At 44.7% G+C, this 15,754-nt stretch overlaps 1 protein-coding gene across 1 annotated transcript in view; it reads left to right on the top strand.

Annotated features, from left to right (window-relative positions):
• RAD54L2 (RAD54 like 2) overlaps window positions 1-15,754 on the top strand; it is a 93,799-nt gene that overhangs the window by 68,773 nt on the left and 9,272 nt on the right. Inside the window, exons 4-15 of the mRNA XM_037736699.1 lie at window positions 673-913; window positions 1,054-1,187; window positions 3,411-3,607; window positions 4,710-5,052; window positions 5,760-5,937; window positions 7,091-7,342; window positions 7,551-7,669; window positions 9,691-9,809; window positions 11,816-11,915; window positions 12,716-12,921; window positions 13,317-13,489; window positions 14,014-14,210. Coding sequence (XP_037592627.1) covers window positions 673-913; window positions 1,054-1,187; window positions 3,411-3,607; window positions 4,710-5,052; window positions 5,760-5,937; window positions 7,091-7,342; window positions 7,551-7,669; window positions 9,691-9,809; window positions 11,816-11,915; window positions 12,716-12,921; window positions 13,317-13,489; window positions 14,014-14,210 — 2,259 coding nt within the window. The remainder of the gene's footprint in view (window positions 1-672; window positions 914-1,053; window positions 1,188-3,410; window positions 3,608-4,709; window positions 5,053-5,759; window positions 5,938-7,090; window positions 7,343-7,550; window positions 7,670-9,690; window positions 9,810-11,815; window positions 11,916-12,715; window positions 12,922-13,316; window positions 13,490-14,013; window positions 14,211-15,754) is intronic.

The raw sequence follows: 15,754 nt of genomic DNA, 5'->3' as shown, positions 1-15,754 counted from the left end.
TTTCACCATGTTGCCCAAGCTGATCTTGAACTCCTAGGCCTAAGAACCCCTAACAATAAGGACTGCTCCTATGTGGCTGGGTACAGTGGCTCACGCCTGTAATCCTAGCACTTTGGGAGACCAAGGCAGGCAGATCACCTGAGGTCAGGAGTTCAAGACCAGTCTGGCCAAAATGGTGAAACCCTGTCTCCACTGAAAATACAAAAATTAGCCGGGCATGGTGGCGCATGCCTATAGTCCCAGTTACTCTGGAGGCTGAGGCAGGAGAATCGCCTGAACTCAGAAGGTGGAGGTTGCAGTGAGCCATAGCACCACTGCTCTGTCACCAGCCTGGGTGAGAGAGCGAGACTCCATCTCAAAAAAACAAAACAACAACAACAACAACAACAAAATTACTCCTATGGAATGCGCTGCCTTAAGAGGGTGAGCTTCCCAAGGCTGAAGAAAGCCAGGCTGACTGTAAGATCCTGTCAGGAATTTGACACTACCAATTCATGCATTACATGGGGCATTATACTGTACTAGTGAAAGCTTTTCTGTGTTTTCTCCAAGAGGACTGTCACCAGTAAATAGACCAGTCAAGGTACAGGGAAACTATTATGGCCATCCACACCTGCTGTCTATTATAATGCCTTTTTATTTACCTAATTCTTACTAATTTCAAAGTGAGTGAAAACTGGAGCCCTCATCTTTGCGAGTCCCTCTGACATTTGTCTTTGTCCCTTGTCAGATTGGTGGGATCCGGTTCCTTTACGATAATCTAGTGGAGTCCCTGGAGAGGTTTAAGACTAGCAGTGGCTTTGGCTGTATTCTGGCCCACAGCATGGGTCTGGGGAAAACTTTGCAAGTGATCTCTTTTATCGACGTCCTCTTCCGCCACACGCCAGCCAAAACAGTCCTTGCCATTGTGCCGGTAAGAGTTTTTGGAAAGGCTCCACTAAGTCACTCCTGAAGAGCTCTGGGTTGATGCCTTTACTGGGCACTAAAAAGCTTGATGAGTTTAGCTCTGAGTTTGTTCCAATGAAACTCTTTTTGGACTTGGCTTTCTAATAGGTTAATACTCTTCAGAATTGGCTGGCAGAGTTCAACATGTGGCTTCCACCTCCTGAAGCCCTTCCAGCTGACAACAAGCCTGAAGAAGTCCAGCCTCGGTTCTTTAAAGTTCACATCTTGAATGATGAGCACAAGTAGGTGGCCTTCCCTTTCCTCTCTGCCCCTTTCCTTTTAGACTTCTGCCTGGGATCTGATGTTAAGGCACTCTATTTGAGTATGTAGCCTGTGTGCCCAGATTCATTTTGGTTTCTTGATGTGTCACTTTCTTTGTTCTTGCTACTCATTTTTTTTTCTACCTAGCTTTTCAGGTAAGCCAGAGTTAAGTAGCTTGATAAATTTCTTGTGTTCTGCTTTAGGAGGCTTTTTTTTTTTTCTTTTTTGAGACAGAGGTTTGCTCTTGTTGCCCACGCTGGAGCGCAATGGCGTGATCTTGACTCACTGCAACCTCTGCCCCCTGGGTTCAAGCAGTTCTCCTGCCTCAGCCTCCTGAGTAGTTGGGACTATAGGCATGCGTCACCATGCCCAGCTACTTTTGTATTTTTAGTAGAGACAGTGTTTCTTCATGTTTGTCAGGCAGATCTTGAACTCCAGACCTCAAGTGATCCGCCCACTTCAGCCTCCCAAAGTGCTGGGATTACAGGTGTGAGCCACCATGCCCAGCCAGGAAGCTTTTTATTTTTTTTCTGGTAACACAGAAAATGATTCGGTTCCAATGCACAGGAGGCTTTTATATCTTGAAAAATAAGTGGGCATGGTTGTATTTCACATGCCTATAGTAGTAAAATTCAATGTGAAAAAATGGATCTTTCCACTGTATATTTTTTTTCTTTTTTTTGGAGGCGAAGTCTCACTCTGTTGCCCAGGCTGGAGTGTAGTGTTATGATCTCAGCTCACTGCAACCTCTGCCTCCCCGGTTCAAGCAGTTCTCCTGCCCCAGCCTCCCGAGTAGCTGCTATTACAGGCATCTACCACCACACCGAGCTGATTTTTATAATTTTAGTAGTGACAGGGTTTCTCCCTGTTGGCCAGGCTGGTCTCGAACTCCTGACCTCAGGTGATCCACCTGCCTCAGCCTCCCAAAGTGCTGGGATTACAGGCATAAGCCACTGCACCCAGCCTCCACTGTCTAATTTTTTATTTATTACATTTCACTTTTTTTAAAAGCCTAATTATCAATTTCTTTTTAGTGATGAAGTCTTGCTCTGTCGCCCAGGCTGGAGCGCAGTGGTACAATCTTGGCTCACTGCAACCTCTGCCTCCTGGGTTCAAGCAATTCTCCCACCTCAGCCTCCCAAGTAGCTGGGATTACAGGCAGTCACCATCATTCCTGGATAATTTTTATGTTTTTAGTAGTGACAGGCTACTAAAAATATAAAAATTCTCCATGTTGGCCAGGCTGGTCTCGAACTCCTGACATCGTGATTCGCCTACCTCGGCCTCCTAAAGTGCTGGGATTACAGGGGTGCACCACCATGCCCAGCCAGTCTCTTCTTTTAAGCACTGGTCTGCATTTGACCTTTAATGGTACAACTCCCAAAGCTTTGAAAGGTGCAAGCCTTGCTGTGTTTAAGATTTAAATAAAATTATTTGTATATGTATGCCATAAAGTCAACCTGATTTCCAAAAGTCTAAAGCTATTTCTTGATCAAACAAGCCAGCTCTACATGCTAACCTTTCCTCTCATTGGTGTAGATAATTGAGAAAGTAGCCTTTCTGAATTTTCTGCAAAGGATGCCTTTTGTGATGTTTGGACGCACACATAAAAATGAGGAGTTGACCTCACAGGTGGTTGATCACCTACTCTGCTTTCTTAGATTTCAGGATTTTTAGTCCACGTGCAGTCAGTGAAATACAGTGAGGGCTCAGTGGAGTGGAAGTAGAGTGACTGCACTGAGGGTCATCTGGTCTGTTCTGCTGTTTCCTCTTTACTGTTTGTAGCCCTTTATTCACTTGACCCCAGGCAAGTGAACTACAGAATGTTGCCCTTCCTTCTGTCACCTTGTATTTATCATGGGATTAAAATGCTCTTTCAAATGTTGAATTGTAGTCATTCCTGAATATCCGAGGGGGTTGTCATTTTCTCTCGCCTTATGTAGTTGAATTGCTATGTTTCTTGCTGTTTAACCACCATCAGTGATCCAGTTCATCCTCAATGCAGTTAGTTTCTGGGGATGATGGGAGGTCCTTGGGCAGTAGGCCAGCCCTGTGCTTGCTGCCACATGAAATCCTTGGTAATAAGTTCTGAATGTACATCAACACAGCTTTGATAGTGAGCAATTCTTTTTGGGGAGCAGCAGAAACAATAATTCTTGAGATAAAATTCACAGCTCACACAATTTTCTCCGTTTATCTTACAGGACGATGGCATCTCGTGCTAAAGTGATGGCTGATTGGGTGTCAGAGGGTGGGGTGCTGCTGATGGGGTATGAAATGTACAGACTTCTCACTCTGAAGAAATCATTTGCCACAGGTAGACCGAAGAAAACCAAGAAACGTTCTCACCCAGTCATCATTGATCTGGATGAGGAAGATCGGCAGCAGGAGTTTCGGAGAGGTGGGTAGCCTATCCTAGGAATACTCTTGGTGATGTTTCAGGAAAAAAGTAATTGTGTCTGCTGATAGCACCTAGTCAGATGTAAAGTGCATTATTGATGTGAATTGTTATCATGAACCAAAAATCCTGGTTCCCAAGATCAGTAGAATAACTTCTGATGGCTCGTAGAAGGTACTGCTTTCTCTGCAATCCATGCAGTTCTAGTTAGGCCAGGCCAGGCCACACACTGGCTTGGGGGAGATTCCTCTGTTCATCTGTCCGTTTCTCTCACAGAACAGTTAGAAGAGTAACCATTTCCTTTACCACTTTCTAGAGATGTTCTGAGAAAGCATTGAGAAAATATAAAGTGTTTAAATCACTAATATAAAGACAAAGTAGTAATACTATTGTTTGTGAATTCATAAAAAAGAATTTATCCCGGTTTCTTTTAGTGAAAACCATTCCTTCCTCTCATAGTTCTAATTCTACTCCATCTTCTCAGGGGCCTTTGCTTATTTGGGGAAGAAAGTTTTTAAGGGTTCAGCGGCCATTTCATTTTATAAGTCTCATCATCTATGAGATTATGTTCGTTCTAGGTTTGCTTCTATGGTAGAGCTGGGATGAATTTGCCATTTAGCAATGACTGGAGAATAACTGCGGGAAGATCCTGTCCTTTAGCTAGCTCCTACCAGCCAGCCCTCAGATGGAGTCAAGATGCTGGCAATGGTGAGAGCCTACTAAAGTGTCTGGACTATTCCCATTGGTCTCATCCAGATGCATTTTTAATCCTAGGCTGGCACTCTGAAAGGTCCCTCTCTCTGCTGCCCAGTTGGTCTAAGCCCTAGGAATGCAAGTCAGTTGTACTTTTAACATAAAGAAAAATAAAATAAGGAAAGGAATGGGGGAAAGGGATATTTATTGCAAGAGTCAACAGCCAGATTAGTGTCATACCAAGTGTGCAGGAGCTTGAATGACTGGCTCCCTCTCACCAAGGGGGGCTGACTCTTGCTTTCCTGCTTCCTTCATTTCTTCTGTCTCCTCCAGGGTGCACCCCTACTTCTCATATTATTGACTAAGAGCAGGCCCTGTCACCCTCTGACTCTGGATCCTCTTCTCTTCCTAGAGTTTGAGAAGGCTTTATGCCGCCCTGGCCCAGATGTAGTAATCTGTGATGAGGGACACCGCATCAAAAACTGCCAGGCCAGCACCTCACAGGCTCTGAAGAATATACGCTCTCGCCGCCGGGTGGTGCTGACTGGGTACCCTCTGCAGAACAACCTCATTGAGTACTGGTGCATGGTGGACTTTGTGCGCCCAGACTTCCTTGGCACTCGGCAGGAGTTCAGCAACATGTTTGAACGCCCTATCCTGAATGGGCAGTGTATTGACAGCACACCTCAGGACGTGCGCCTCATGCGGTACCGGAGCCATGTCTTGCACAGTCTTCTGGAGGGCTTTGTGCAGAGGTGAGCCATCCTCAGGGTCCTGCTTCCTGAATTTTCGGTGGGCCCTGTTGCCAAAGGCATGCCAAGCTTGTTATACAGGATGGGGTATTGGAGTAGGAGGGCCCCTTCCTAGGGGCAGTAGTAAAACTTTGCTTCCTGTGACAAGCTGGCAGATGGTGCATATCCACTGTTTCAGTTATCTGAAAGTTTGGCCGAGAAGCACTTCTCTCAAAAGTTGTCTTTAAAGGTCTTGGAGATACCTGTCTTACTTGCTGAGAGAAGCAAGAAAAAGCTACCATTCTGCTGACTTGGGTGGAAGACTAGAAATGGTTCTGGGGGTATGGCCTTACCAGTTTTGGTATCTCAGTAGGTATGCCTTAGGCTAGTCTAAAGCAGTCCCCTCATTTTCCCTTCTTGAGATGGCATATGTTACGAAAGCTCAGAGAGGCAGCCCAAATTCGAGTAAGAACCTAAAGTTCCCCTGTGTCTTTCATGCAGTCAGACATGACCTGGGACAGGTCATTCTGCCTCTTAGTGTTAGTTTTCATCCTTTAGGTGAATTTCTTCTTGGTGGTGGTTGAACCTCGCTGCATTGTTGCACGGCTGCAGTGCATGTTGAGATCCTCAAGAGGGAGCTGTGGCAGGAGTGCAAAGGGCTCTGTTTTTATTTTGTGCTGACCCCTCCTGGCCACACTACCTTGCCACTTCTGATGTGTTTGCCTCCATAGGAGAGGCCACACTGTGCTGAAGATTCATCTCCCTGCCAAGGAAGAAAATGTGATCCTTGTGCGGCTCTCGAAGATCCAGCGAGATTTGTACACACAGTTCATGGATCGCTTTCGGGACTGTGGTACCAGTGGCTGGCTGGGGCTGAACCCCCTTAAGGCTTTCTGCGTGTGTTGCAAGGTGCATTGGGGCCTCAGGGAAGATTGAGATGGGGATTAAGGATACACATGGTCCCAAGTGAGTTACTCCTACTGAGAGTCTTCAATAAAGGAAGACTAAAGTGAGAGGGGGCCACCTCAGTTCACTGCACTGGAGGTTTAGGGTCTCCAAGGAGAGAGGTGCTGGTGGTGTACCACACAACTCCTAGAGGTGCCATTCACACAGTGTAATATAACTGATGCTTCCTGCAGTGTGCACCGCAGCTGAATAACTTTTTATACCAAATTTGAAAAATCACTTCCTTTATCACTGATTTTTTTCACTTAGAAAAGGGGGTTGATGGAAGAATATTGTAGGGCATCATTTTTGACTGCTAGCATAATCAGAATCAAAGAGATATATAGCTTAGACAAGTTATTAGGGGTGCCTTCCATTGGATTCCATACTTAATCAGAATGAGACCTCTCATTCTTTTGTTGGGATTTGTACACACAATTGCCTGTTTCATTGACTTTATACCTCTACTCCTGGCTACTCTTCAGCAGACCTATTAGGTATTATTCTTAATTGACCACTTCTTTAAAAAGTCAGCAGAAGGTTATGTGTCTGGGGACAGGAGGGTTTCCAAATATTTCTTTTGTAGCCAAAGTCCTGGATCAGGACCAGGAAACTAAGGCAAATGAGGTCTGTGATGATGCTTCGATGTCACTGCATCCTTCCTTTTCCTTTCCTCTCTTCTCCTGGGAGTTCTCAACTCTTGCTAGGAATACTCCCTGAAATGATATGTGATTGGTTTGCTATAAGTCAGATACATTTTGTCTATAGTTTTATACAGTAGCACATTGTAGCCACACTGTGAAACTGGAACATTCTTGCTCTTATTTGAATAAGAATGTCAAAAAGGCTTGTGACAGCTTTTTTGATTATGTAGCAAACATACTTACTGGTCTGGCTCCTGGTATGAATGATCCCACTCATGTGTCATGGTGATCAGAACTGGTAATCAAAGCAAATATGCAGGCTCATTGGCTGTGAAGGGCTCTGACTAATTTTTGATGTGACAGTGTGTGCTGTGGGAGGTGTGTATTTGAGCAAGTATGTGTTTCCAGATTCCCTGGGACACCCTTGGAGTATTTTTTGTCCTGTGGCTCCTCTCCCTTTCCTTGAACCTCAGATCTGGAATCACCCTGATGTGCTGTATGAAGCCCTTCAGAAGGAGAGCTTGGCCAATGAGCAGGACCTAGATGTGGAAGAGCTTGGCTCTGCGGGGACCAGTGCCCGCTGTCCACCACAGGGAACAAAAGGCAAGGGAGAGGATAGCACCTTGGCTTCCTCAATGGGAGAGGCAACAAATAGCAAGTTCCTACAGGGTGTTGGCTTCAACCCTTTCCAGGAGCGAGGCAACAACATCGTCACATATGAATGGGTGAGTCAAACAGATCCTTCAGGAACCATAAACTACTGAAGAGGGGATGGTACAAGCCGTGCCTGGGGAGAGGGTAGGGATGCACAGCTAGGGTCTCTGTATGTAATTATAAAGGTAGCCAGTGAGCTGCTGCCTTGGAAGAGAAGAATTTTATTTCTAGTGATCTGGCCTTGGACCTGCTCCAAGCTGCCTTGTTTTTCTCTTGCAGGCCAAGGACCTTCTGACAAATTACCAGACTGGAGTCTTAGAAAACTCTCCCAAGATGGTACTGCTTTTCCACCTGATTGAGGAAAGTGTGAAGCTTGGGGACAAGATCCTTGTGTTTAGGTAGGATGAGAAACTTCCAGCTGATTCTGTGTGTCTATGATAAAGAATGACAAAACCACCACAAAACAAGACCAATTAAGGCCCGCCAGCCCCTGTCAAGTGCTTATTGTGAGGACCTTCTTTCATGTTAGGTCTGTCTTTGGAGTTCCTTTCATTGCCCAATTTGATTTCTCCACAGAGAACAATTTAGAACCCTAGGTTAGCATTGGAATTAAATCCTTCAAACTCTGGCCTGTTTTTCTTCACTTTGAGAGCTAAGAATAGTTTTTACATTTTTATTTTGTTGTATTATTATTTTGAGACAGAGTTTTGCTGCTGTTGTCCAGGCTGGAGTGCAATGGCATGATCTTGACTCACCACAACCTCTGCCTCCCAAGTTCAAGCAATTCTCCTGCCTCAGCCTCCTGAGTAGCTGGGACCACAGGCACGAGTCACCATGCCTGGCTAATTTTGCATTTTTAGTAGATAAGGGGTTTTTCTCTGTTGGTCAGGCTGGTCTTGAACTCTCGACTCCAGGTGATCTGCCCTCCTTGGCCTTCCAAAGTGCTGAGATTACAGGCATGAGCCACTGTGCCCGGCCAGTTTTTACATTTTTAAAGGCTTATAAAAAACATACAGAGAATATGCACCAGAGACTCTACGTGGTCAAGAAAGCCTAAAATATTTGCTGTCCGTCCTTTTACAGAAAATGTTTGCTGACCCTTGGTCTAATCTGCTTCTGTCCCTCCCCAACCTTTTATTTTAGTTTTAAGCTTTGTCCATAAGACCAAATAAGTGATGTGGTTTGCTCCAGAGTTACGTTCTCAGTCTGGCTAGAGCTTTGAGTCTCATTAAGGTTTGACTTCCCAGGAAAACAAAGTTGATTGCTCCTCCTCCTTTATTCTGACCAGATTATGCTCCAAGAAGAGCCAAGTGGCAGAAGGCTGGCTCAGGAACCTCAGAGTGAGAGCTTCCACATGTGACACACTTTGAGAGGACAGCAGTGATTCTGGCTTGGGGAGAGCCTACTGTTGATTTTGTAGATTACTTCTTTTTGTTTTATTTTGTTTTGTTGAGACAGAGTCTCGCTCTGTTGCCCAGGCTGCAGTGCAGTGGTGGGATCTCAGCTCACTGCAACCTCTGCCTCCTGGGTTCAAGCGATTTTCCTGCCTCAGCCTCCTGAGTAGCTGAGATTACAGGTGTGTGCCACCACACCTGGCTAATTTTTGTATTTTTAGTAGAGATGGGGTTTCACCATGTTGGTCAGGCTGATCTCGAACTCCTGATCTGCCTGCCTCCCAAAGTGCTGGGATTATAGGTGTGAGCTATTGCGCCCAGCCGATTTTATGGATCACTTCTAAGGACACTGGCTCTCTGCGTATCTTGGAAGCAGTTGAGTGATTTTGTCTCTCTAGTAAAACGCATAGTCATATCTGATGTATATTCATGTAGTGGTAGTGCTTAATGCTGAATGGTATTTGTTACTTTGCATTGAGCTAAACCCCAGAAATTTTGAATTGTAGAAGTGAAGAACGAAGAGAGCATTTTTTCAGTGTGATGGTAATAGTATGTGGATGACTGTGCTGCCATTATGTGCTAGGAAGGATACCCTTGGTTCTTCTTGGCAAAGTTACCTCTTTTTTTTTTTTTTTGAAGATGGAGTTTTGCTCTTGTTGCCCAGGCTGGAGTGTAGTGGCACAATCTTGGCTCACTGCATCCTCCACCTCCCAGGTTCAAGCGATTCTCCTGTCTCAGCCTCTTGAATAGCTGGGACTATAGGCACATGCCACTATGCCAGGCTAATTTTTTTTTTGGATTTTTAGTAGAAATGGGGTTTCATCATTTTGGCCAGGCTGGTCTTGAAATTCTGACTTCAGACGATCTGCCCACCAAACCCAGCCAACAGCTGACTCTTATCTTCTCTTATCAGTGGTAGGTTGTGGGAGCTCCCACTGTCAGAAGGTTGCACAAGAGTATGGAACTATTGGGAACAATGTTCCCTTGATTGTGGAGACATCTGAATCAAATGTTTTCCATTTTAGCCAGAGCCTTTCCACCTTGGCTCTCATTGAGGAATTCCTTGGAAAACGAGAAGTACCCTGTCCACCTGGTGCCGAGGGGCAAGGAGCACAGAAGTGGGTTCGAAACGTCAGCTACTTCCGTGAGTTCATTGCTGCGTTGTTCTTGAAGCCTTAGCAAGGTCTGCTTAAGGATTTCCTTTCCTTCTCTCTGTCTTTCTCCACTCCATCAAATGCATAGGAATATTTGTGATTAGCCAAGGAGCAGGGGGATACTAAGAACTGGTTGTTGTGTACAAGGTACTGTAGTACTAGGGATTGGGAGGATTGAGAGAGATGGGAGAGTATAGAGAAATAGAAGGCATAGGCCTTCTCTTCATCTGAGATGTGACAATTCAAGAACAATTTAATGCTCTAACTGGGGCTCCAAAGAGGATAGAATCACTGTGGTGAGGATGATTGGGGAAGGCTTCTCAAAAATGGGGAGGATTTGAATATACAGGTCTAGTGTGGTCTGAAGATTATTCCAGGCTGAAAGATCAGAGTGAACACAAGCCTAGATTATGCATTCTCTGTGGGGGAGATAATACTTTAAGGGGATGAACATTGTGTGTGTGTGTGGTTTTTTTTTTTTTTTTTTTTTGGTGGGGATGGAAATCTTAACTTTTAAAATGTGTAAGTCACAGATGTACATTAACAGGTATACAGTATATCTGTGGTATTAAATTTCATGGAGGACATAGTGTCATTGGGGGAAAAATTATTCCTTAGTGGGGTGGTAATGAAAAAAAAGTTGAGAAATATAGACCTCAGCACTGTTGACATTTGGGTCAGATAATTCTTTGTTGTTTAAGGGGCTGTCCTGTACATTGTAGGACATTTAGTAGCATCCCTGGTTTCTACTCACTAGATGGCGTAGTATCTCTCAGTTTTGACAACCAAAAATATCTCCAGACACTGCCAAATGTCCTGTGGGGAGTGGGTGTGTGGAGAAATCACCCTCATTGAGAACCACTGCCCTGATGGAAGGATTTAGAGAATTGGAGGTTCAGGGAGTAGCAAGAAGACCCACAACACAAGGTCTGGCTTAGAGCTTGCCCTGTGAATCAGTGGTGAGCTGTGCTTGGAAACGTTGGCACTCAGGTTGGAAAGGTAGGTTGGGGTCCTGACATAGAACCCCAGTACTAGGCAATTAAACTATTGCTTCCTACAACCAGTAGTAATTCAGTTTTCCATATGGTATTTCATGCCCTTAGTTTTGCCCTTCACTCAAGATAACAGGTGTTGCCCTGACTCACCATTTATGCTGCTTCTTAACTGAAGACTATTTTTTATTTGAGATGGAGTTGCGCTCTGTCACCAGGTTGGAGTGTAGTGGCGGGATCTCAGCTCACTGCAGCCTCCACCTCCCGGGTTCAAGTGATTCTTCTGCCTCAGCCTCCTAAGTAGCTGAGACTACAGGTGTGCACCACCACACCCAGCTAATTTTTGTATTTTGGTAGAGACAAGGTTTCACCCTGTCAGCCAGGGTGGTCTCAATCTCTTGACCTCATGATCCACCCACCTCCCAAAGTGCTGGGACTACAGGCATGAGCCACCGTGCCTGGTCCTGAAGGCTATTTTTTCTCCCTCTTTTGAGGTTTCCTCCTTTTATTTATGTGTTCCATCCTACTGTTCCATATGTATTTCCTTTATATCTCCTTATAGCAAGTTCTTAGCCTCAGGAGCTTGTTAAAAATGCAGATTCCTGGTGGAGGAACATCATCAACACAAAACCCTTAGTCCTTCTTCACTCACCAGGACTCACAGGGCTGAGGCAGAGAGGTCACCCTGAGCCAGTATTTTACAAATTCCCTAGGTGATTAATATACACTCCAGAGTCTAGGATCCTTGGCTTTAGAATTGACTTAAGATACTAAAGGGAAGAAATATAGTTTATAATCCATGATGCATGTGAGAATCACCTGGGGATATTTTCAAATTATGGATGCTTGGGCCTCACTGTAGATCTGTGATATATCCAAGGGGTGGGATCTGAGCACTGTTGTGTTTCTGTTTGTTTTGCTCTTTAAAACACATTTGCCCAGTGATTTTGCTGTGTATCATTTCTCTAATATATCCACTTCTTATGGTTTTCCTTCCTTCCTAGGGCTAGATGGTAGCACCCCTGCCTTTGAGAGGGAGCGGCTCATTAATCAGTTCAATGATCCCAGCAACCTCACCACCTGGCTGTTCCTTCTCTCTACAAGGTGAGTGGATCCTGAGACGGGAGGTCAAAGGAGTCTGTTCAGGCAGTTGGCCACCTGTGCTGGTCCCCCAAAACTTCAAGTTCCATCAGAAGAGATCAGTCTGGTTTGTAACTTGTTTTTGGGGTCAGAGAGGGGACTTCAGAAGGAAATTAGGTTAGCAGGGCAGCTGTGATCGAGCCACTACACTCCAGCCTAAGTGACAGAGTGAGACCCTGTCTCATTTAAAAAAAAAAACAAGCAAACAACATCAATTAAAAAATCCAAGGGTTTTAATTGGCTTTTCTCTCAGGACTGTTCTGAGGCTTAGATGATGTGATGAATGTGAAAGTGCTTTAAAAAGTAGAAAGTGCAAGGTAACTGTAAAAGGCTAATGTCATTGTCTCATGCCAAGCAGCTTGAAGTCTGTGCTGCCTTCTGCCGTCATAACACCCTTGGGACAGTGTGAGCCAGTCATTCTCCTAAGCTTTTACACTAAAAATAGTGGAAACATCTGTGTGCAGAAGTTTCTCCTCATCAGGGAACATCACTCCAAGGCCAGGATGTGGAGGCCTTACTTGTTACAGAGAAGAGGAGAGAGTTTTTTTTCTGAGCTGGTAGACGCTTTCATGTTCGATTTCAGGGCACAATTTTCAGTGCTTGAGGAATGTACTGTTTATCAGCAGGACAGTAAAATCCTTGAGTATGTTGTGCTTAGGGCTTAGGACAGAGTAATATTGGGGTAGAAGTCATAGACGGCAAAACTGATTTGAAAACCTTTTTTAAGATTAAAGGCTCTGTGATTGTTGGCTTGTCTTTTAAAGGGCCGGATGCTTGGGTGTGAATCTGATTGGTGCCAACCGAGTGGTGGTGTTTGATGCTTCTTGGAACCCTTGCCATGATGCCCAGGCAGTATGTCGGGTATACCGTTATGGCCAGAAAAAGCCCTGTTACATCTATCGACTTGTGGCTGATTACACTCTTGAAAAGAAGATCTATGACCGTCAGATTTCCAAGCAGGGCATGTCAGGTGGGCCATCTTCCAGACTTCAGAGAGGCACATCTATACAGGCTACCATCCTTTTAGTATTAAGGGTGGGAGAGGAGGAGCAGGATATGCGAACAAAGGCAGGCTTCGAATCATAGAAAGACAACATTTCCTCCTCTCTCATTCTGATTAAGTAATTGTTTAAAAGGTGATTGACCTCAACTAGTTGAACATGAGTTTAATGATAACAGCCAAGCGCATTATACAAGTTTCTCTTATATGATGTTTCCAGTATCACCAGGACCTCAGACTTAGTCTTTGACTTTCAGATATGGGATGACTTTTCATTATTATTGACAGTTATGCCACTTCTGTCTGTTGACCTTTACAGTTTTTAGTGCCATGTGCTGACTTTCTCCATGAATTTATCCTTCTAGATCGGGTGGTGGATGATCTAAATCCAATGCTGAACTTCACCCGGAAGGAAGTGGAAAACTTACTGCACTTTGTTGAGAAGGAGCCAGCTCCCCAAGTTTCCTTGAACATAAAGGGGATCAAGGAGTCAGTCCTGCAACTGGCCTGTCTGAAGTACCCTCACCTCATCACCAAGGTAAGAACTTGGTATGCATGCAGTCCCCAGAATGGCAGTCTCTTTGTCAAGGGAGGCTTGTCTTGTAAGCTTGTTTTCTTCATCTGAGGTGATGTTTCATGCAGGCGACTTGGACTGAAGGGCTTCTCTTTCTTGCCCCATTCAGTGCCCCTCTCTGCCCCCAACCACTTACCCCCTCCCCTAATCTGGTCCTGGGAATGCTAAGGTTAGCCATGTGTAATAATTTGGCTAGTGTGAGTCTTCTTAGCAGAAGGAGAGGGGGAAAGTTCCGAAAATGTAGTCTGTTAATTCTCTGAACTCTTGCATTCTTTTGATAGGGAAGGCAGGCTTAGATGTCTAAAGCTGGTACTAGGTTAGAGTTATAAATTATACTCTTGACAGAAAGACAATAAACCCTCCTGTGTATTTCTGAACAGTCTCTTGACTAGTGCTGGAGACAGCCAGCTCTTTTCTTAATTTTAAAGTAAGGCTCATTATCCATCAGCCATATTCATAACTAAATCAGCATCCTCCTGTGTCCCCAGGAGCCTTTCGAGCATGAGTCATTGCTCCTCAACCGAAAGGATCACAAGCTGACCAAGGCTGAGAAAAAAGCAGCAAAGAAAAGCTATGAGGAAGACAAACGCACATCAGTCCCCTATACCCGCCCATCGTATGCGCAGTATTACCCTGCCAGCGATCAGAGCCTGACCAGCATCCCCGCCTTCAGCCAGAGAAACTGGTGAGTCGCTGAAAGGGGAGGGTTTGCTGTTGGGCTGGGCACAAACACTTTTCAACTTGTTCATATTTTAAACAAAGGCAGAGCCTACAGCTTGTTCCTTGGCTGCTGTGAATTGACAGGCTCTGCTCTAGGGTGGGTGTGAAAGCAATTCAGTAGCCCTGGTGTTTTAAATGGTTCTGCTTTTGACTGCCCTAGCTGGAAGAGTGAGCTGCTAGCCTTGTGACCCAGGAGAGTCCTTCTGGATACCTGGGTAGGAGTGGGGGATAAAGCTTCCCAAAACACAGAGGCCCAGCCATTCCACACAGGTGTATCTTACCCCTTGCACCTTAGTCCTAGGCTTCACTTAGCAGTGATGTTCAAGAATGAAGACTCTGTTCTCTTGGATTACAGTCAGGGAATCCTGCTGCTCCTAAGGGGATTTCATTCTTAAATGGAGTGGCTGTGTCATGATCCAGAACAAAAAAATTTCTGTTTTGAGTACAACATCTAGACTTGTTCAGAATATTAACAGAATAGAAGCCAACTGCTAAGCAGAGAGAGGCTCCTTGTAAGATAGTACAGAACAATTATCTAGGTTTAATCTTTTTTTTTAATTTTAAGACAGTGCCTCACAGCTCTCACCCTTCACTTACTGATCAGATCAGCTATCTGATTCAATAGTTTCTACTTTTAATTATTTGATTATCTTGATTAAAAATAATTATTTTACTTGATGGGAACAGATTTAAATTTTCTTTTTCTTTTTTGAGACAGGGTGTCACTCTGTTGCCCAGGCTGGAGTGCAGTGGCATGATCACAGCTCCCCGCAGCCTTGACCTACTGGGCTCAAGTGATCCTCCCCACTCAGCCTTCTGAGTAGCTAGGACTACAGGTGTGCATCACCAGGCCTGGCTAATTAAAAAAAATATATATATATATTTTTTGGTAGACATGTCTATTATGTTGCCCAGACTGGTCTTGAAATCCTGGGCTCAGGTGAACTTTCCATATCAGCCTCCCAAAATGTTGTCATTACAGGCATGAGCCACTGTGCCCAGCCTAAAATTCTTTTTCTTATTAAGATCCTCTCCATGAGTACCCAATGTTTAGGGGGAAAAAAAAAGATCCTCATGTTAAAAACAAACAAAAAAACTTGACAAATTTTGGTTCTAGAGGAAATGAAATTTTGCAAGTTTTTGAAAACTGGCCAAATGAGGTTCTGCCTACTGGTCTCATGTAAAGTTTTAGATAAGACACTGATTTTTAATGAGTGGATTTCTTGCCTTTTTTTTTTTTTTGGTGCGGGGGATGGAGTCTCACTCTGTCGTCCAGGCTGGAGTGCAGTGCGATCCCAGCTCACTGCAACCTCCACATCCCAGGTTCAAGTGATTCTCCTGCCTCAGCCTCCCAAGTAGCTGGGATTACAGGTGCACACCACAATGCCTGGCAATTTTTTTGTATTTGTAGTAGGGATGGGGTTTCACTATATTGGCCAGGCTGGTCTCCTGAACTCCAGTGATCCACCCACCTCAGCCTCCCAAAGTGCTGGGATTGCAGGCATGAGC

Source organism: Cebus imitator, unplaced genomic scaffold (assembly GCF_001604975.1).
Source record: "Cebus imitator isolate Cc_AM_T3 unplaced genomic scaffold, Cebus_imitator-1.0 Scaffold0, whole genome shotgun sequence".
In the NCBI taxonomy this organism is placed as follows: Eukaryota; Metazoa; Chordata; class Mammalia; order Primates; family Cebidae; genus Cebus; species Cebus imitator.
The sequence above is the reverse complement of the archived record's forward strand: the minus strand, read 5'-3'. Positions and strand labels throughout refer to the sequence as shown.